Here is a 21599-nt window from a genome sequence, read left to right on the forward strand (position 1 = left end):
GCAATATGAATATACAAAATTTGAACATGCATCAATTAAACCAACTGAACTTACCGTCCTTTTCAATCATTTAATTGATAATTAATCATGTTTTTCTCTCTATAGATTAGTCATGACTTCAGGGCTGGGTGTAGCACTGGTCTTGGTCCTATCAGGGTCCACTGTGGCCTTTGTTCCCATTGGGGGTGGTGCATCCACACATGTCAGCATCACAGGAACAGCCCTGTTACAGACAGTGACAGAGACATGTCGGGAGGTGGTTGAGGCCGCAGGTCATGAGTTTGAACCCACGGTAGGAATGGAAGATAAAAATGTCACACAGCACAAACGTTATCATGCACACTCCAGAATAATCACAATATATTCACAGCATACACAACATTCAACATATTAGTGTGTTTTGATTCAGAATGAGGTTCAGCCTTGATACATGTGGACATAGGCCATAAAAGGTAAGAGAAGAACACACAAAAAACACTGGATAAATAATAATTTGTGATTGTTTCATGTTACATTTTTAAAATACAGCAGTCAAATCATACTGAAACGGACTAATGAGAGTAGTGGTGATGTATGGAAGACAGTTTTATCTGAAAAAGCAATCATTAGACTGATTTGTTTTTGTAAACACTTAATACTATTCTTTGTGAAAAACATAGCTCCATTCTTAAGGTAAACAGACCTTTATGTACATATACAGTACTACACTCTCACCTCTTGTCATGTGTTACAGCAACTGTGACCTTTAGCCTTTTACCTCTGACTGCAGGGTTCATCCCCTGAAGAGTTGGTCCGCGCCTGTCTAGGCCCAAGAGCAACAGGAGAAGTATCAGCTGCCAAGTTTTACTCTGCTCTTCAAGAGATCTACACGCAGCATGGATTGGTAGACCTTGCCTTTGTCAACAGGTGGGAGAGAGGAGAGAAAGATAACAGCTCACAATAATTAGAAATTAAATAAATTATTGAATCTATTGCAACGTTTTAAATGTGATTGATGCTTTCAAACTGTCCAAGTAATTACCTGAGGAAAATGTCCTCAGTGCTCCACATCACTTCCATTCAGAGGCCTTCCTTGAAGGACGCAGCCTAATCGTGGAGGGCATGGCAGCTATTAAAGCTAACGTTCACCAGGACGATTTCCAGGCTGCCAGAGAAACACTGGGCAGAGTCCTTCATACACTGCAGGTGAGAGAGGTGGAGGGAAAGCACTGGTCATGGAGAAAGTTAGAATAACAGACAGAATATAGAATGACAGAAGGCAGAAGAAGAAAAGGTTGATTATGTGCATAAACGGTCAACATGTAATCATAACTACTATGTCTATTAATGTCTATTAAGTGTTCATGTGTGTGTTTCCTTGTACTGTTAGGACTTCTACAGCCACAGTAACTGGGTGGAGCTGGGATACACAGAGCCATACATTGCCCTCATACGTCCAGACCTTATCCTGGAAAACCTGGCAGGTGTGTGTGTTTGTGTTATTGTTGTCATAAACATAGGCAGATTTTTTAAAATTAAAGTGTGTGTAAGGCCACCATACAGTTATGAAATATAAAACACTCCACACATGCAGTTTTGTGCATTATTCCTAACAAAGAACAACAGTTATCAACCTATGTAAGTGATGCATAATTACTTTGTTTTGCTACATTTTGCTACATCTTCTTTGCATTTTGCCTGTGTAGATGTCGACACAGCCACCTGCAGTGACTGTGCCAGTGGAACTTGCCCTAATCCGATCCTTCCCTACATCCTGAAAGAGAAGAAACTCACATCGGGCTACATGGGAATCTTCTCTTCTGCCAAGCCTAAAGGTATCAGTGACATCACTAAACTATATTTAAACAGATATCTAAATACATGGGAACAAATTGACATGAGGTTGAGTGAGGCTTGTGATCACCAACAGTAGAGTCTGTTGTGCAGATGCCCTGTCAGTGTCACCCACATTAAATAAATACATTTTAATTGCCCTTGGGGAGGAAATCAATTTCCATAGCTAGTCAAAATATGTAACAGTGATATGAAACCATTATTACCTGCATACATGTCTTAACAAACACAATATGACTAAAATGACTAAAATAAATATTTAATTTCATTTAGTTCAAAACAGAACAGAAGTAAATAATATTTAATATGAGGTATGCTGATTTATATAGGAGGTCACATTATAAATGAAGTCATGAATCAGCCCATGCACCTGAAGGAGTAATGGAAATTGTGTTCTAACCATTGGGGGATCACACTAATCAGCCTCCTGGGAAAAGTTTATGCCAGGGTACTGGAAAGGAGGCTCCGGCCGATTGTTGAACCTCGGATTCAGGAGGAACAATGCAGATTCAGTCCTGGCCAGGGAACAGTGGACCAGCTCTTCACCCTTGCAAGGATACTTGATGGGTCATGGGAGTTCGCACATCCAGTCTACATGTGTTTTGTGGAAGAAAATGCTTGAGTGAAAAGGAAGGTCTTTAGCTTGATTTTGACAGTAGCCAAACTGTTCCATTCTTTAGCTTCATAATTACTGAATGAATCTGATTTTGGTCTTTGCTCTATGCACATGGAGGAGATTTGCGACCAGAGAAATCTGCTACTTTTATAAACTGACAGGAATGTTCTGGGGAGTCAGACCAGCAAGTTCTTTGTAAACCAAAAGGAGGATTTTGAAATGTATTCTGAAAACAACTAGTAGCCAGTGAAGGTTCGAGAGGAATGGTCTGATCTTTTAGTCCTGGTTAGGACTTGTGCAGCTGACTTCTAAATATAGCTATTATCTATACAGATTGTTTTGTTTGGAAGACTCATAAATAGAGAGTTGCAATAATTTAGCCTTAGTTATCCTTTAGTTTCACTGAGTCAGATTGAGAATGAAAGCCTCCCATTCTGGAAATGTTTCTGAGTTGGAAAAAAGGCAGTGATGCTGTTCATAAGTTCATAAGCCGAGTTCAGCATCCATGGTTACTATGTTTTTAATCAGGTCACACAGCCGTCTTATCTAACATGTGTGGTAGAATTCTATAGGTATTTCTATACCATATCGTGTTCACGCCAAAGATGACAACTCACAGCTTTGAAAGGAATAATTTATTCTGCTCAGAAAAGAGACTAATAAGACACACCCAAAGTTACATATGCCAAAACACATCAACGGTTACAGATATTTCCTGTTTTTTGCCCACACCCCTAGTGTGCCTGCGATCTCATTCTCGTTTACCATACCTCGCTTCCAAACCTGTCCTTGATTTCCTGCACTCTCAAACTACGCCTGTATAATATCCTGCTCTTAGGTGTATCTCTGCAGGACATCTTGGTTCCTTAACTTTTCACCAGAATGTAACCTTTGCAACACCATTCATTTTTCTCTACTTTGAGTATAAGACAAACATATTTTTTCATGACATTCAAAAAAGCATGTAATACATTGCATGTAGGGCTGCAGCTATTGATTATTTTTGTAATCGATTAGTCTATCTATTATTTCAGCAATTAATCGAGTAAAAATAGAAGTAGTAAAAATGAGAAAAAGGACAAAAAACATGTCTCTGAAAATGAACAATCAATTGGGTTTTATTCCTGGACATTCCTTTTTAAAATCAAAACTAAACCCATTTATTGCATTTAACTTTAGTTCCTTCTGATACAAATAAATGAAAATAATACAGTAAAGTCAAATGACTTTGAAACAAGACATATTTAAGATTTATAAGTTAGACCCAAAATACAAACGTCACAGATCACCACCTCGGTGGTTTCAAGTTAGCTACAGCGAGGGTATGTTCGCTTCCTGTTTTCAAAATAAAAGTACCAATTCTATCGTTATGGTTTTCTTAATAATAAAAGGCAACGGGTGTTTTATTTTATGAAAATGACCGGAAGTGCGTTGCTCGCTACGGTTAACTCCGAATTCGCAGGAACACAACTTTAAACAGGTGTTATTTGGACAAATTAGCGCCACATTGTGGATCTAAAGGACTCCTTTCTTGCATAAAAAGGTTAGAAATGTCGATTTAAAGCAGAGACCTAAAATGAAATCCACTTCAGTCTGCTGATTTCAGCTCGTGTAGGGACGAAATGCATTGTGGGTTACCGTGTAGTTTACTATAGTGTAAACAGTCTGCTTACTATCTGGTCGTTTAGTATGTAGTGTGTAAGATGGAAGTATGTAGTATAGAAGTATGTAGTATGTAGTATGCGGTTTCGAACACAGCCACTCTCCAGTAAACTGCTCCACGACATAGCGAGTGACGCGATGTGTGTCAGTAGCCTAATAACCATCCGTGTAAAATATGACTAGAGTAAGTCACATAAACGAGTGGAAATAATAAAATGAAGGTTCGATTCATGAAAAGCTGCCTCGATCATTTTTTGTAATTGTATTATTCAAACAATTGGAGTAATCGTTTAAGCCCTAATTGCATGCACAAGTCCATGATAAATAGCTTTCTGAACCATGTCCCACTTCAAACTGTCCCTTCTGTCCCATGACAGGTAAGTGTAGCCATGGAGGTGCAACTGACAAGACTAGCAAAAAAAAAACCCGTGGAGGCATCAGCAAAGATGAGCGTCGCTCAGACAATATGGCCCTCCACAATGCTGCTGTAAGTGCAGCCACAGCTGCCAGCCTCCAGCTGCTGGAGAATATCAGACTGGCCGTAGGGGACAATGACTTCCTGAGGTAAATCATCAAGGATGGAAAATATCTCAATCTAACTATTTGCTGTGAATGCACCAAAGAAAAATTATACTATGTGATGAAAATAAACAATTTACTGTCCAACCCAAATTAAGTTTAACCTGACTTTTTTTTTCTGAATTTTTCTCCCCTCTCACAGAATGATGGGAATCGCCCGTTCCTCTGTTGTGTGTTTTGTTATTGACACCACTGGTAGTATGTCAGATGACATAGCTGAAGCCAGGTCTATTGTTTATGAAATCATTGACAGCAAAAAAGGAACACAAGATGAGCCATCCGAGTACATTTTGGTGCCCTTCAATGACCCAGGTATGATCTCTTCTATGCAATACCATAGCATGTATTGTATTCTATTTTATACTTGATTGTATAACAGTAGTTAAATATTAGTGTATAAGATGATGTAAAGTAGATTTATCAAACTTAAGTGCATATAATGACTCATTCAGCATATGGCCACAGTGGTTCTGTAAAATGAAAACTTTTAACCAGAATGATTTACTAGCATTTACCCTTTTTTGTGTTTTGCATGCAGCGTTTGGACCTATGATCAGGACAACAGACTCTGATAAGATGAAATACGAAATCTCTAAGCTCACAGCAAATGGAGGTGGTGATATCCCTGAGATGTGCTTATCAGGACTTCAGGTAATAAAATGGATTGACATTGTTAAGAGTGTGATGATTCAGAATAAACTTAACAGGTTCATTATTTTTATTATTCCAGTTGGCTCTGACCGGTGCTCCTACGTCTTCCCACATCTATGTTTTCACTGATGCTATAGCCAAAGACATCGAACTCAAGGATACTATTGAGGCTCTCATCAGTAGTACCAAGTCATCGGTAAGTATTGACCAGTTGTGTACCATGGTCACTTCCTGTTTAAGTTGAGAGGCTGGGGGTATAATCTTCCCATTAATTCCTCTACAGGTATCATTCTTAATGACTGGACCCATCAGCAGGCGCCGTCGTTCCCCCAGAGCTGCTTCCTCTGATGACTACAAGGACTTGGCTCTGGCCTCTGGAGGTCTGATGATCCAGGTGTCCAAGCAGCAGCTGCCTGAAGCCACAGACATCATTCTTGACACCTCCACTTCAGCTCTGGTAAGACTGTGCAGTTCTTGTTACGGGTCAGTATGTTTTATGCAAAATCTGAAGTATGTACCAGGCCTGAAATGGTTCAACCAATAATAGTTAGGCATTGAAAGGGTAATTTACCCAATTTGTTTCCTCTTGACCGTCTGTCAGGTGACAGTTCTTCAGCAATCAAGGAACCCTGGGAAGCACGAGATCTTCCCCTTCACATTGGACAAATCTCTGAAAAACATCACCATCTACATCACAGGAGAATCCATTACTTTCACACTGACCAACCCAGCAGGTAATATACCACATACCATATACCATTGCAGCAATCAGTTGTTGTTTCTGAGAATGCCATTGTGAAACAACTGTATAACAAGTGATGTATTCTTCCAAATTCCAGGTGTGAGCCAGAGCCATATTGAAGCCAGCGGTCAGCTGGGAACCATTCAGACAATAGGCAACCTGAGGAGAATTCGTTTTAGTGATGACAAGCTGACAGGAACCTGGCAGATCAACATCAACTCAAAACAACCATATACACTTAAAGTCACAGGTCAGATACATATTATTTGATAATCAGACAATGCCCTACCCAAACAAAGGGGCTGTTTAAACTGTCATATACATACACATGTATGCTTAATTTGCTTTAATCAGGGTTATGAGAGTTACTTTGAAATTGCATTCCGATACAGTTACTATTTATCTGTTAAAAAATGTAGTCAGTAATGTAATCCAAGTACCACAATATTAAAGTAATGTAACTTGATTACTTTCCATTACTTTAGGATTATTGCAATACCAAATATGTAATAATAAAGGCACAGGCACAAAATTAGCAACTTTCACTGCAAATAAAAACCATGTAATTCACAAAGACCAGGGCAAATTGCCACAAGCAGTTAGGGTGGAGATATTAGTGTGTTCAGAGTTGATGTTAACTGCTCTCTCTCTCTCTTTTTCTTTCTTTGAAATATATCGAATTGATATTTAATGATATCAAGGGTGAAATTTTCAGTCAGGCACAGGGCTACTTAAAAATAATTTCAGCTACTTAAAAATAAAAATGCCCTGACATCTCTGATAGGACTCAGTGTTCATCCATACTGCTTTATTATAAACAATCCCACTGCGTAAACCTGAGTCAGTGTGTAACAACTGATGTGTAGATGTGTAGCAGAACACAGAACATTAATCGCTGTTAGCTCTGGATCGAGTGTTTTAAAATTGTAATCCTGCTAAATAATCCTAATTTTGACTAAATGTATCTGTAATTGGATTACATCTTTTTTTTCCTGTAACTGTAGTGGAATACAGTTACCTTTTTTTTCATTACATAACAACGTTGCATATATTCCATTACTCCACAAGCCTGGCCAATTCCCATTGCCTTTCAGTTCATGCAAAACATCTAGATTGATTAGTACAACTTAAAACTCTTAAAAGAGGCATTAAATCAGGTCTCATAAAAACAGTTCTTCTTTTGTTGTGTATCTTTATTTACTATCAGTCTGTGCATGTGTTTCCAGGCCAGAGTACTATCACCTTTATCTATGACTTTGTGGAGAGCTTCGAAGGACCTCACCCTGGTTATGCAAAACTCAGTGGACGCCCACAGACAGGTAAAGTACACGCTAACAGTATCACATTACTGATGATTATAATAATAACACTACTACTAATAATGATAATGCAGTTTATTTAAAGGTGGTACAAAGCACTCAAAAACACCTTACAAGACACACATAAAACAACAGCAGTACATCAAATGATATAAATCAGCTAACATTGATGTGGAAGTTAATTAGATTTTACAAAGATAAATAAATATTAATGTGACTACATAGTGCAATAGTACAATGAATAAAGAACAATGTGTATACATAGTCAGTGTGAGACAGAGTATGCCACTCATAATAAGTGCGTTTTAAGGTGGGATTTAAAGGTGTAGATAGAGTCAGAAGTGCAAATGTCTGGTGGGAGAGAGTTCCATAGGCGGGGGCAGATCGGCTGAAAGCTCTTGACCCCATGGTAGTTAAGTTGGCAGATGGAACTGAAAGCTAGATGGCAGAAGATCATAGAGTGTGTGAAGGTGTGTACATGTGAATAAGTTCGGAGAGATACTATGGTGTCAGGTTGTGAAGGATCTTGAAAGTGAGGAGCAGAATCTTAAAATCAATGCAGGATTTGATAGGGAGCCAATGAAATTGCTGCAGGGCACGACTGATGTGTTCAATACAGGGAGTTCTGGTGATGATTAATGTTGCGTAGATGGAAGTACGCAGACCGAGTAACGTTATTGATGTGGGCTTCGAAGGTTAAAGTGCTGTCCAGGTTTACACCCAGGCTCTTTACCTGAGGGGATGGAGGAACAGTGGAATGGACATGGAGAATGTGTTGCTAAGGTGGATCAGGCACAGATGAGGAGGACCTCAGTTTTGTCGCTGTTGAGTTTAAGAAAGTTGAATGAGAACCATGAGTTAATTTTCAGCAAGTAGTCAGATAGAGCTGTGGGTGGCAGAGTGGAGGTAGGCATAGTGGAAAGACAGAGCTCGGTATTGTTTGGCGTACCAGTGGAATTGAATAGAGAGACATGGGGCAAGACTGGCATGTTCAGCGCCCCAAATTAGGTCTAACGTGACACACTCCTGAGTCTCTACGACCTTTTGTTCCCGAGTTACAGGGCAAAATGCTTAGGGTTAGGATTAGGGATTCACTATTATTAGAGAATGAAGATATTACTGTGACTCCACAATTGATTGTGTATTGTGGCATCCTTCCACCACCCATACTTGAAATTGTACAATGTTTACTGTAAAATCAACCAGTGACTTTTGGCCAGTAAAATGGATTTCTTTCTTGTTCTTCCCCCTACATTGCTTTTTTTCCACTCTACTTTGTACAACCAGGCCAGCCAACCAACCTGATGCTCTCAGTGATGGGTAGAAAAGGTCCGTCCTCGATTACTATTGGAGAAGTTGGCCTGGTAACTGTGTCTGGTACTGAGGCTGTTAGCAATGGCACAACTACTGACATGGGCAACGGAGACATCCTGGTGACTGTTGATGCGGTCCCTGAGGGGGAGTTTGTGGTCATTCTGAAAGGAACTGACAAAGAGTCAAACAGTGAATTTCAGAGGCAGTCTACCACCCAGATGTCTGTCTCCACAGTGAACATCCAGGTCAGTCTTTTCACTTACTTGTCAGATTCCATGCATCTATTTGTCTTTGTCCTGTTCATTATAAAAAATACATATTGAATTATAATAACACTTGAAGATGTTGAACTGTCTAAGAGTAAAACAACTTATTCATCTCTACCACTTTTTTCCTGTAGGCTATGGTGGACAGCAGTGTGGAGCCAGGGAAAGCCTTTGAGCTCCCTTTCAGTGTCATGACCCAGGGCTCTGGTGGTCAATACATCATCAGTGCCAGAAATGACAGAAACTTCCCCATGTCCTACCCAAACCGGTGAGGGGAGGCAGCTAAAAGCAGTTTAAAAATTTCTTAAATATCTTTATCAAAGCCAACATTGATAGCTTAGGGTAAGCTTAGGGTAAGGTAACTAGGGATGCACTGATCCGATATTAATATCAGGTATTGGCCCAATATTGACTAAATACCTAGATGAGGTATTGGATGAAGGGCTGATCTATTGACTTAAATTCTATGTTTGTGATGCGTGCTAGGTCATGCGTCGGCAGTATGCACAGCATACCGGTAGACTTGACTCGTTGTGAGTCAAGTCTACCACACATAGCAGACATGGGCAGCTGTGAGTCAATAACCAAATATTAATAAATTGTTAAAATGGTGTTGTGAAAGCCAGTGAATCAGATAGTTAAAATGTTATTATTTTTCGCAGCGGTTACAGCACAAATAAACTTCCCCACACACCTCCACTCAACCCTGCAGCTCCACCTCAAACTTTTGAATCTGAAATGCTGGCCTGCTATTTAAAAGCAGCTGCGCAACATTATTATGGTTTTGGTTGGTTCAGTGTAAAAAAGCAAAGGCTTAAGGGCCGTCCACACCACGACTATAACGATAATGATAGAGGAGAACGATATCGTTGGAATCACTTTCAGAGCGATTTGATGAACGATAGAAACGCTGACTGTCAATCAATATCCTTATCCTCCTCTCTCACCACTGACTGACATGCTGTAAATTAGAGCAGGATGACACCCAGAGATGATTTCTTTAGAGAGGTCTTCATTATTACAAAGATGCTGGAACTTTGTTCTCTATTATATTGTAAAAAAACAAACACATTTCTGTGCTCATACTGTGTGTCACTGCTGCAGCGGTGCACTTTTACACACCACGCTTCGACATCTGCTGTGGTCAGTTTAGTCTGTAAATACTGAAACATCACAGCAGCTACTAACATACTGGACACCACTGTTTACAGGACGTTATTGTTTCAGTTTGGACGCTCACATCATTGTTGTTGTTATAGTTATGGACGGACCTTTAATGAGAGATCCTCTTTATGGCTACATGGGGGATCTCTGTATTAAAGAGTGGTTCACCTTGGTTGGAGCTGAGCTCTCAGTGAACCAGGTGAAGAACTGGAGGTGACAGCTACACTCAGTAAAAGCTACCAGAGTAAAAAAACAGTTGGAGTAATTCAATTTAATCCACCCAAAGGATGGACAGATAGTGGATGAGGGTGGGGGTGGGGGAATGGGTGGTGGTAACATACTCAATATTCATTCAATTAAAGTGTGTTATATCTGGGATATGTATCATTACCAGCATATGAAATGACTGTCAAAATCAAATGTGTGGCTTGCTCACAATAATTTGCTGTAACCAGTATATTTTCCTTTCTTCTCTTGACAGCCTTGATTTGACAACCGGACAATATGCTAATGATACTTTGACTATTACGCCACCTGTTGACACACCATCGGGCACCGGAGTTACTCTGACTCTGGAAGCCAAGTCACCCAGTGGCAGTGAATCTAATTACGCTGTTCTTAGAATCTCTGTTGTTACCAAGGTAACCAGGCAAATTCTTATTCACACATAGTTGGAAAGATTAAAACAAATAAATAGAAAGGCTTTAACACATAGCTACAAAGATAGCCACAAAGATGATTATTACAGATGCACATAAGTATCCTACATATCTAAATGGATGTTTCATGTTCCAATTACAAAAATCACTGTGATTCATGCATACATTGCCCATCTTTCTTTCTCTGTTCTCTCCAGATTACAGATTTTATTCAGCCTCTGTGTGAAGTGGTTAGTGTACTGGCTGATGATTGTCCCAAAGATGTATCTCAGTGTAAACCTTTCCAGTGGAAGATATCAGCCAACCTTACAGATGGAAATGGCACTGGGATACAGAACATTTCCCTGCGTCAAGGCGAAGGAACCCTGTCATATACCTCCCTGAGCTCTCCCATCGTCCAGGCGAACTACAACGCTTCCTGCTGCTCCCAGATTGTTGAGTTTATAGCTGTTGATAAAGTTGGCAATGTGGGCAAGTGCTATCACTCCATTGTAAGTTCTGCTGGCCTTCTTTCTCTGACTCTGTCTCTGCCTCTGTGGCTGTGCTTGTTGGTATCTGTCGTTGTAATAAGAACTTGAAGAGCTTTGGTTTCTCAGAATCTCATGTCTGAGGTGGACAGGCAAAGTCTAGTCTAGTCTTCTTAAATTCCGAATATCAATATCAACCAGTATTTGTCAGGCTGCATTTAATAGTGCACCTTTTATGACTCTATGTATCACAATGTGCTTCAACACTTCCTACTGGTCATAGCTATCTTCTGCTAATCATAAGCACTGATGAGGAATTGAATGTGAACTATATACTTTGTTAGAATAAAAAGTAGAAAACATATATTTGTATTGCATGTTTGAATTTTTTGTCATATGTTTATGGATATCTTTGGTTCATTGGGCATGTTTCACAGTTATTCACATTCCTGTCACATTTCTTTAGAAGTGCTGAAGTGGGTATTGAGCTTTGAGGCCTTGCATGGCATTGACATGTCAGTGAGCCACCTTTGTGTTGTAAATACGCTGATGTAGCAGAAGCATGTATGAGAGAGGATTAAAGACGTTGTTGACAATGGAAAGGAAGAAGTTATTGGTTGATCTTAATACCCTGTATAAGAACTATCTCATTTTGTGTTGAACATTTTCCCTAATAAAATAACATTTTCTGTAATGACAATGTTTATGTTGTCTTCAGTGAACATTGCTTTGTACCAATTGACACAATTTTCTCTGACGTGTCGGCTAGCAGGGCTGAGAAGAAGCATCAGGTTGTTGAGTTAAACATTAATCTGTGACCTCATTTACATTTTTGACCTCATGCTTTTCCCTCATGGGAAATATGCTTGTGTTTCTCACAAGGAAGCAATAAACTATATCATAATTCTATCTATATCTATATCTGAGTTCATTTAGTCAGCAGATTATGACAGTTTAACGAACTGTGTCTGCCATCATTATTACTACTGATAACAATGTGAAACTAAAAGATAAGAAAAGAGATGGAGGTGTGGTCTGCCCATTCACCCTACTTGTTGACTGCATCCAGTCATGACACTGCCTTCTTTTAGAATGTCCTAGTTATTTAAAAGGAAGCAGCACTGGTATTTATACACTTCTACTTCTGCAAAAGTCACTGGAAACATCAGAGCTTTGACACGTCAAGGTATGATTATGTGTAATTTGTTAATTTAATTTATATTTTTTAAGTGTTTCTCCTAAAAATAAAAAGTAATTTTAAATACCGAAAAAAAAATCCTTTGAAATTCTTGATTTTTTGATAATAATGAAAAGATCAGAAATATTTGGAAATATGAACATATAAAATCAGAAAATCATCAATTAAACCAACTGAGCTGACAGTCCTCAATCATTTAATTAATCTATTTCATCTTTATTTAAATCTTGAGGGGATCATTGAGGGCATTTTCAATGATGTTGAGAGCACAGAAGAACAAAGAAACAAAACACAACTAAAACAAACATACACAGTTACATTCAAAAGCAGGGTAGCTGGAGATGATACTTTAAAATTGGTCCATGGTAACAATTGTGTTGAGTTTGAATGTCTGTTTTAAAGTATTCCAGGAAGATGCAGCAGAAAAACTGAAAGCAGTTTTACCAAATTCAGTATTAGTCCACAGAAGGTTGAGCGTTAAGTAATCACTTGAATTGAAGTTGAATATGAGACCAATTTAATAAAGTGCTGATGCATGATGGCATGTTTCCTTTCAAGACATTATAAACCAGTGCATGTCACATCTTGCAGATAAAGGTGCCCATCCCATCTTTTCATACAAAGTGCCATAATGGGTGGAGTAACAGTCACAGTAATGAATCTGAGTGCAGAGTGAAAGTATCCAGTGGTTTTAGAGTGAAAACAGAGGCATGTCTATGGATAATGTCACCATAATCTAGAATTGATAAAAAGACCGTTTGGATGAGCCATAATCTGCAGGGCAAGGGGAAATTTGTTTTGTTCTGGTATAAGTATCCTTTTTGTTTTAATTTACCTTTAAGTGTGTCAATGTGAAATTTAAATTAAGTTTTTGATCCAACCCATGCCTAGATATTTGTACTCTGTAACTCTTTCAATACTGTGTCTTGTTAGAGTGGCGATATGTAAACCATCTGTGATGTTTCTTGATCTTGAAAATACCATGTATTTGGTCTTATCTGCATTAAGGACTAATTTCAGGTTGAAGTTGACTGTTGTTATATGTTAAAGGCTTGCAGGATTTTAATTGTTGAGTGTGGGGTGTTGGAAGTGCAATACAGAACTACATCATCTGCACAAAGATGGCCGTTACAATCTGTTATGGAGAATGTAATGTTATTAATATAAAGGACAGGACCCCCTTTGTTAATAGTAAGACACCATTTGAGGGAACTCAAATGAGGGAATCTTTTATTCTTTGTAGGAGCAGAGTATGATCAACAGTGTCAAATGCTTTAGTTAAGTCAACAAATAGAGCAGCACAGTATTTTCCTTTGTCTATAGCATATATGGCATGTCATTTGTAACTGATCTGATTGCAGTGGTAGTGCTATGTTTGTTTCGGAAACCAGACTGGTTCATTAAAAATTAATCATGTTTTTCTCTCCGTAGATTAGTCATGACTTCAGTGTTGGGTGTAGCCCTGGTCTTGGTCCTCTCAGGGTCCACTGCAGCCTTTGTCACAAGGGGTTATGGTGCATCCACACATGTCAGCATCACAAGAGAGGCCCTGTTACAGATAGTGACAGAGACATGTCGGGATGTGGTTGAGGCTGCAGGTCTTGAGTTTGAACCCATGGTAGGATTGGAAGATAAAAATGTGCACACAACACGAACATTATCACGCACCAAAATAAACACACTCACCCTCATATCAACATATTTGTGTGTTTTGATTCAGAATGAGGTTCAGCCTTGATACATGTGAACATAGGCCATAAAAGGCACGTAAGGAACACACACATACATTTTGTGGTTGTTTCATGCTACATTCTCTAGCAAGGACCACATCCACAACATGATGCCCTTGAACAATTTATTTATTTATGCGACAGTGGAAGGGGAGGAGAAATCTAGGTGGTATTTATAGGAATGGTCAGAAGCGAGACAGTTGTGGTGTGGTCCTGCTCCTGAAAGTATGCTCAAATCTTACTGGGACTGACTTTGATGGGAGCAGTGGTGATGTATGGCAGAGAGTTTTATCTGGAAAAGCAATCAGTAGACTGATTTTTTTTGTGAACATTTTGTGAAAATCATGACTCCATTCTTAAGGTAAACAGACCTTTTTGTACATATACAGTACTACACTCTCATCTCTTGTCATGTGTGCCAGCAACTCTGACCTTTAGCCTTTTACCTCTGACTACAGGGTGTATACCCTGAAGAGCTGGTCCGTGCCTGCTTGGGCCCAAGAGCAACAGGAGAAGTATCAGCTGCCAAGTTTTACTCTGCTCTTCAAGAGATTTACATGCAGAATTCACTGGTAGACCGTGACTTTGCCAACAGGTGGGAGTTAGGAGAGAAAGATAAAAGCTCACAATATATTAATAATAATAATAAATTCACAAATCTATTGCAGAGTTTTAAATGTGATTGATGCTTTCAAACTGTCCAAGTTATTTAAAATAATAAAGTAATAATATAATTTCAGTCCTCCACATCACTTCAACTCAGAGGCCTTCATAGAAGGACGCAGCCTAATCATGGAGGGCATGGCAGCTATTAAAGCTAACGTTCACCAGGAGAACTTCCAGGCTGCCAGAGAAACACTGGGCAGAGTCCTTCATACACTGCAGGTGAGAGAGGTGGAGGGAAAGTGTTGGTCATGGAGAAAGTTAGAATAACAGACAGAATATAGAACGACAGAAGGCAGAAGAAGAAAGGTTGATTGTGTGAGTAATTGGTTAAGATATAATCATAGTTGTGTCTATAAAGTGTTATTTCCTTGTACTGTTAGGACTTCTACAGCCACACTAACTGGGTGGAGCTGGGATACACAGAGCCAAACATTGCCCTCATACGTCCAGACCTTATCCTGGAAAACCTGGCAGGTGTGTGTGTTTGTGTTATTGTTGTCATAAACATAGGTAGACAGTGTATTATGGTGCGTAAGTCACAAAGACAACATCCATATCACTGTAGGCTGGGTAAAACTCGATCTGGGAGAATATATTTTAACCTGAAGAGCAGAATGTTATTTTTCTTTTTCTTCATAGCATGGCCAGAGTACTTATTTGTGATTGGCTCATCAAGTTTTGTGCATTATTCCTAACAAAGAACAGCAGTTATCAACCTATGTAAGTGATGCATAGTTACTTTGTTTTTGCTACATTTCACTCTGCATCTTCTTTGCATTTTGCCTGTGTAGATGTCGACACAGCCACCTGCAGTGACTGTGCCAGTGGAACTTGCCCTAATCCGATCCTTCCCTACATCCTGAAAGAGAAGAAACTCACATCAGGCTACATGGGAATCTTCTCTTCTGCCAAGCCTAAAGGTATCAGTGACATCACTAAACTATATTTAAACACATATTTAAATACATAGGAACAAATTGACCCAAGGTTAAGTGAGGCTTGTGATCACAACAGTACGGTAGAGTATTTTGTGCAGATGCCCTGTCAGTGTCACCCACATTAAATAAATACATTATACGTATACAATATGTCTGACATGTTCTGAAGAGTCAGACCAGCAAATGCTTTGTAAACCAAAAGGAAGATTTTGAAACAACTAGTTGCCAGTGAAGGGAGCACTGGAGTTTCATGGTCTGATCTTTTAGTCCTGGTTAGGACTTGTGCAGCTGACTTTTGGATATATATAATCTAAGGATTATTTTTTTTGGGAAGACTCAGATAAATAGAGAGTTGCAACAATTTGGCCTTCTTGTGACAAATACATGCAGTGTAACTGAGTCAGATTGAGTATGAAAGCCTCTGATTCTGGAAATGTTTCTGAGTTGGAAAAAGGCAATGTTGGTGATGCTATTGATATGATCCTTAAAGCTGAGTTCAGCATCCATACTTACTCCTAGGTTTTTAACCAGGTCACACCGCCTTCTTATATAACAACACGTTTCTCTACTTTGAGTGGACAATATTATAATTTTTCATGACAGGTAAAAAAAGCATACATGAGTACTTTGCAGGCTCATGTCCACTATAAATAGCCCTATAAATGTCCCACTTCAATCTTTCCCTTCTGTCCCATGACAGGTAAGTGTAGCCATGGAGGTGCAACTGACAAGACTAGTAAAAAAGATCCTCGTGGAGGCATCAGCAAAGATGAGCGTCGCTCAGACAATATGGCCCTCCACAATGCTGCTGTAAGTGCAGCCACAGCTGCCAGCCTCCAGCTGCTGGAGGATATCAGACTGGCTGTAGGGGACAATGACTTCCTGAGGTAAATCATCAAGGATGGAAAATATCTCAATCTAACTATTTGCTGTGAATGTATAAAAGAAATTATACTATGTGATGAAAATAAACAATTTGCTGCCCAACCCTAATTAAGTTTAACCTGACTTTAATTTTTCTCCCCTCTCACAGAATGATGGGAATCGCCCGTTCCTCTGTTGTGTGTTTTGTTATTGACACCACTGGTAGTATGTCAGATGACATAGATGAAGCCAGGTCTATTGTTTATGAAATCATTGACAGCAAAAAAGGAACACAAGATGAGCCATCCGAGTACATTTTGGTGACCTTCAATGACCCAGGTATGATCTCTTCTATGCAACTGTATAAAACACCATTAGTGTTGCTAGATCCCTATGTAATGCTTGACTGTATAGTTTTAACAGTAGTTAAATATTAGTGGATAAGATAATGTAAAGTAGATTTAAGTAGGCTTAAGTTTATATGTGTGTGTTTTGTATGCAGCGTTTGGACCTATAATCAAGACAACAGACCCTGATGAGATGAAATATAATATCTCTCAGCTCACAGTGAATGGAGGTGGTGATATCCCTGAGATGTGCTTATCAGGACTTCAGGTAATAAAATGGATTGACATTTTTAAATTGTAGTTCCACATACTTTTACTGATCCCTTTAAAAGTGTGATGTAAATAAACTTAACAGGTTCATTATTTTTATTATTCCAGTTGGCTCTGACTGGTGCTCCTGCGTCTTCCCACATCTATGTTTTCACTGATGCTCCAGCCAAAGACATTGAGCTCAAGGATACTATTGAGGCTCTCATCAGGAGTACCAAGTCAACGGTAAATATTGTATTGACATCCAGTTGTGTCCCATGGTAACTTCCTGTTTAATTTGAGAGGCTCTAATCTTCCCATTGATTCCTCTACAGGTATCATTCTTCAAGACTGGACCCATCAGCAGGCGCCGTCGTTCCATCAGAGCTGCTTCCTATAATGACTACAAGGACTTGGCTCTGGCCTCTGGAGGTCTGATGATCCAGGTGTCCAAGCAGCAGTTGTCTGAGGCCACAGACATCATTCTTGACACCTCCACTTCAGCTCTGGTAAGACTGTGCAGTTCTTGTTACGGGTCAGTATGTTTTATGCAAAATCTGAAGTATGTACCAGGCCTGAAATGGTTCAACCAATAATAGTTAGGCATTGAAAGGGTAATTTACCCAATTTGTTTCCTCTTGACCGTCTGTCAGGTGACAGTTCTTCAGCAATCAAGGAACCCTGGGAAGCAGGAGATCTTCCCCTTCACATTGGACGAATCTCTGAAAAACATCACCATCTACATCACAGGAGAATCCATTACTTTCACACTGACCAACCCAGCAGGTAATATACCACTACCATTGCAGGAATCAGTTATTCGTGCTGAGAATGCCATTGTGAAACTACTTTATAACTAATAATTCATTCTTCCAAATTCCAGGTGTAAGCCAGAGCTACAGTGAGCCCAGTGGTAAACTGGGAACCATTCAGACAGTAGGCAACCTTAGGAGAATTCGTCTTAATGGTGACAAACTGAAAGGAACCTGGCAGATCGACATCAACTCAAAACAACCATACACACTTAAAGTTACAGGTTAGATACTTTATTATTTATTATTTGATAATCACATAATGCCCCACCTAAATGAAGGGGCTGTTTAAATTGTGTTTTATACTACATTCACATGCATGCTTCATTTGCCTTCATTTAATATAATCTGACTGTGACGTTTAAAATGGTTTCTAATCTATAGCATGCTTCACATTTATACCCATTGCCTTTTGTTTCATGCAAAAAATCTATATTGCAAAACATCTAGATTGATGGTGGATCTGGTTTCAAAATACCAAATAACACAAATTATTACACACTTGTTAGTACAATGTAAAAAAGTTAAAAGAAGCATTAAATCAGGCCTTATAAAGTTCCTCTTTTGGTGTATATCTTTATTTACTATCAGTCTGTGCATGTGTTTCCAGGCCAGAGTACTATCACCTTTATCTATGACTTTGTGGAGAGCTTCGAAGGACCTCACCCTGGTTATGCAAAACTCAGTGGACGTCCACAGGCAGGTAAAGTACATGCTAACAGTATCACATTGACTGAACATTATACTAGTAGGGAAATCTGCTAGTAGGGATTTATAATTTTTTAATGCAATTGTATTTCTGTTAACATTTTTTCAACCACAGAGCATTTGTCAAACTATTTTCTCAGCATCAAAAAGCATACAGAATAAGTTAGGAACTACCTAAACTTCTTCTTTTCCGCTCTACTTTGGACCACCAGGCCAGCCAGCCAACCTGATGCTCTCAGTGATGGGTAGAAAAGGTACATCCTCAATTACTATTGGAGAAGTTGGCCTGGTAACCGTGTCTGGTACTGAGGCTGTTAGCAATGGCACAACTGACATTGGCAACGGAGACATCCTGGTGACTGTTGATGCGGTCCCTGAGGGGGAGTTTGTGGTCATTCTGAAAGGAACTGACAAAGAGTCGAACAGTACATTTCAGAGGCAGTCTACCACCCAGATGTCTGTCTCTAAAGTGATCATTCAGGTCAGTCTTTTCACTTCCTCTTCACATTCCATGTGTCTAACACCACAGTTTTTGTCCTGTTCATTATAAAAAAAATACATATTGAATTATAATAACACGTGAAGATGTTGAACTGTCTAAGAGTTAAACAACTTATTCCTCTCTACCACTTTTTCCTGTAGGCTATGGTGGACAGCAGTGTGGAGCCAGGGAAAGCCTTTGAGCTCCCTTTCAGTGTCATGACCCAGGGCTCTGGTGGTCAATACATCATCAGTGCCAGAAATGACAAAAACTTCCCCATGTCCTACCCAAACCGGTGAGGGGAGGCAGCTAAAAGCAATTCTTTGTTTCAAAATTTCAAATGCCCTTATCAATGGCAAAATGTATCGGAAACCACAATTGTAGAAAAATAGCCACTCAAAGTTGTTACTCTACATAAATCAAATGTGTGGACTCACAATAATTTCCTGTAACAAGTGTATTTTCCTTTCTTCTCTTGACAGCCTTGATTTGACAACCGGACAATATGCTAATGATACTTTGATTATTACACCACCTGTTGACACACCATCAGGCACTGACGTCACTCTGACTCTGGAAGTCAAGTCATCCAGTGGCGTTGACTCTAATTACGCTGTTCTTAGAATCTCTGTTGTTACCAAGGTAACCAGGCAAATTCATTCACACATAGTTGGAAAGATTAAAACAAATAAATAGAAATCTTTAACACATTGCTACAAAGATAGCCACAAAGATGATTATTACAGATGCACAGAAGTATCCTACATATCTAAATGGAAGTTTCATGTTCCAATTACAAAAATCACTGTGATTCATGCATACATTCCCCATCTTTCTTTCTCTGTTCTCTCCAGATTACAGATTTTATTCAGCCTCTGTGTGAAGTGGTTAGCATACTGGCTGATGCTTGTCCTAAAGATGTATCTCAGTGTAAACTTTTCCAGTGGGAGCTATCAGCCAACCTTACAGATGGAAATGGCACTGGGATAGAGAGCATTTCCCTGCGTCAGGGTGATGGAACCCTCTCATATACCTCCCTGAGCTCTCCCATCGTCCAGGCGAACTACAACGCTTCCTGCTGCTCACAGATTGTCGAGTTTATAGCTGTTGATAAAGTTGGCAATGTGGGCAAGTGCTATCACTCCATTGTAAGTTCTGCTAGCTCTCCTTCTCTGCCTCTGACTCTGTCTCTGCCTCTGTGCCTGTGCCTGTTGGTATCTGTCTTAGTAGTAAGAATTTGAAGAGCTTTGGTTCCTCAGAATTTCATGTCTGTTGTAGAGGTGGACAGGTAAAGTGCTTCCACTATGGATGAACACTTTCTACAGGTGATGGTTATCTTCTACTAAGTTAACAAGAGCACTGATAAAAAATTGAATGTTAACTGTATACATTTCCCATCTTTCTTTCTCTGTTCTCTCCAGATTACAGATTTTATTCAGCCTCTGTGTGAAGTGGTTAGTGTACTGGCTGATGAATGTCCTAAAGATGTATCTCAGTGTAAACCTTTCCAGTGGAAGCTATCAGCCAACCTTACAGATGGAAATGGCACTGGGATACAGAGCATTTCCCTGCGTCAAGGCGAAGGAACCCTTTCATATACCTCCCTGAGCTCTCCCATCGTCCAGGCGGACTACAGCACTTCCTGCTGCTCACAGGTTGTTGAGCTTATAGCTGTTGATAAAGTTGGCAATGTGGGCAAGTGCTATCACTCCATTGTACGTTCTGCTGGCCCTCCTTCTCTGACTCTGTCTCTGGCTTTGTGGCTGTGCCTGTTGGTATCTGTCGTTGTAGTAAGAACTTGAAGAGCTTTGGCTTCTCAGAATCTCATGTCTGTTGTAGAGGTGGACAGGTAAAGTCTAGTCTAGTCTTCTTAAATCCCAAACTCAAATAACAATATCAACCAGTATTGGTCAGGCTGCATTTAATAGTCCAACTTTTATGACTAAATCATTTTCCACTATGGAGGAACACTTTCTACTGGTGATGATTATCTTCTGCTAAGACAACATGAGTACTGATAAACAGTTGAATGATAGCAGTATACTTTGTCTAAAATAAAAAGTAAAAAACATGTATTTGTATTGCATGTTTGGATATTTTTCTCATATATACTGTATGTTTATGGATATCTTCACTGGACACTATGGTGTTGCAAAGATGAAATTCAGGTGAAAAGTTAAGGAACAAAGAGTATGTGCAGAAATACACCTAAGAGCAGGATATCTTGTATATGTATGTATATATTAATATAGATAATAGATAATAAAGATAGATGATTTGGCTGTGATACTTGTTTGATTTCAATAATAATTAAAAAAATCTTACTTGTATTTT

At 39.3% G+C, this 21599-nt stretch overlaps 2 protein-coding genes across 2 annotated transcripts; both read left to right on the forward strand.

Annotated features, from left to right (window-relative positions):
- The first annotated feature begins 112 nt into the window (after positions 1–112).
- Positions 113–11383, forward strand: LOC128366615 (von Willebrand factor A domain-containing protein 7-like). Its single transcript, XM_053327352.1, has 17 exons — positions 113–292; positions 770–906; positions 1041–1185; positions 1370–1463; positions 1686–1814; positions 4489–4675; positions 4833–5002; positions 5229–5341; positions 5421–5537; positions 5625–5798; positions 5943–6075; positions 6181–6333; positions 7310–7402; positions 8690–8961; positions 9117–9250; positions 10628–10787; positions 11003–11383. Exons 1-17 carry the CDS (start codon positions 113–115, stop codon positions 11381–11383), a joined length of 2772 nt encoding a protein of 923 aa, XP_053183327.1.
- A 2525-nt stretch (positions 11384–13908) lies between these two features.
- Positions 13909–21124, forward strand: LOC128374486 (von Willebrand factor A domain-containing protein 7-like). The gene is made up of 17 exons (XM_053334757.1): positions 13909–14088; positions 14659–14795; positions 14941–15085; positions 15247–15340; positions 15658–15786; positions 16505–16691; positions 16838–17007; positions 17171–17283; positions 17394–17510; positions 17600–17773; positions 17918–18050; positions 18148–18300; positions 18687–18779; positions 18997–19265; positions 19427–19560; positions 19748–19907; positions 20687–21124. The coding sequence occupies exons 1-17, from the start codon at positions 13909–13911 to the stop codon at positions 21065–21067; spliced, it is 2769 nt and encodes a 922-aa protein (XP_053190732.1). The 3' UTR covers positions 21068–21124.
- Positions 21125–21599: the final 475 nt, after the last annotated feature.

Source organism: Scomber japonicus, chromosome 2, assembly GCF_027409825.1.
Source record: "Scomber japonicus isolate fScoJap1 chromosome 2, fScoJap1.pri, whole genome shotgun sequence".
Taxonomy (NCBI): Eukaryota; Metazoa; Chordata; class Actinopteri; order Scombriformes; family Scombridae; genus Scomber; species Scomber japonicus.

Bases quoted from the DNA above. Each gene is read 5' to 3' on its own strand.
- LOC128366615 (XM_053327352.1), top strand. From the start codon at position 113: ATGACTTCAGGGCTGGGTGTAGCACTGGTCTTGGTCCTATCAGGGTCC. The intron at 293-769 runs GTAGGAATGGAA...CTCTGACTGCAG, and splicing joins GTCATGAGTTTGAACCCACG to GGTTCATCCCCTGAAGAGTT. The intron at 1,464-1,685 runs GTGTGTGTGTTT...TTGCCTGTGTAG, and splicing joins TATCCTGGAAAACCTGGCAG to ATGTCGACACAGCCACCTGC.
- LOC128374486 (XM_053334757.1), top strand. From the start codon at position 13,909: ATGACTTCAGTGTTGGGTGTAGCCCTGGTCTTGGTCCTCTCAGGGTCC. The intron at 15,341-15,657 runs GTGTGTGTGTTT...TTGCCTGTGTAG, and splicing joins TATCCTGGAAAACCTGGCAG to ATGTCGACACAGCCACCTGC. The intron at 15,787-16,504 runs GTATCAGTGACA...GTCCCATGACAG, and splicing joins CTCTTCTGCCAAGCCTAAAG to GTAAGTGTAGCCATGGAGGT.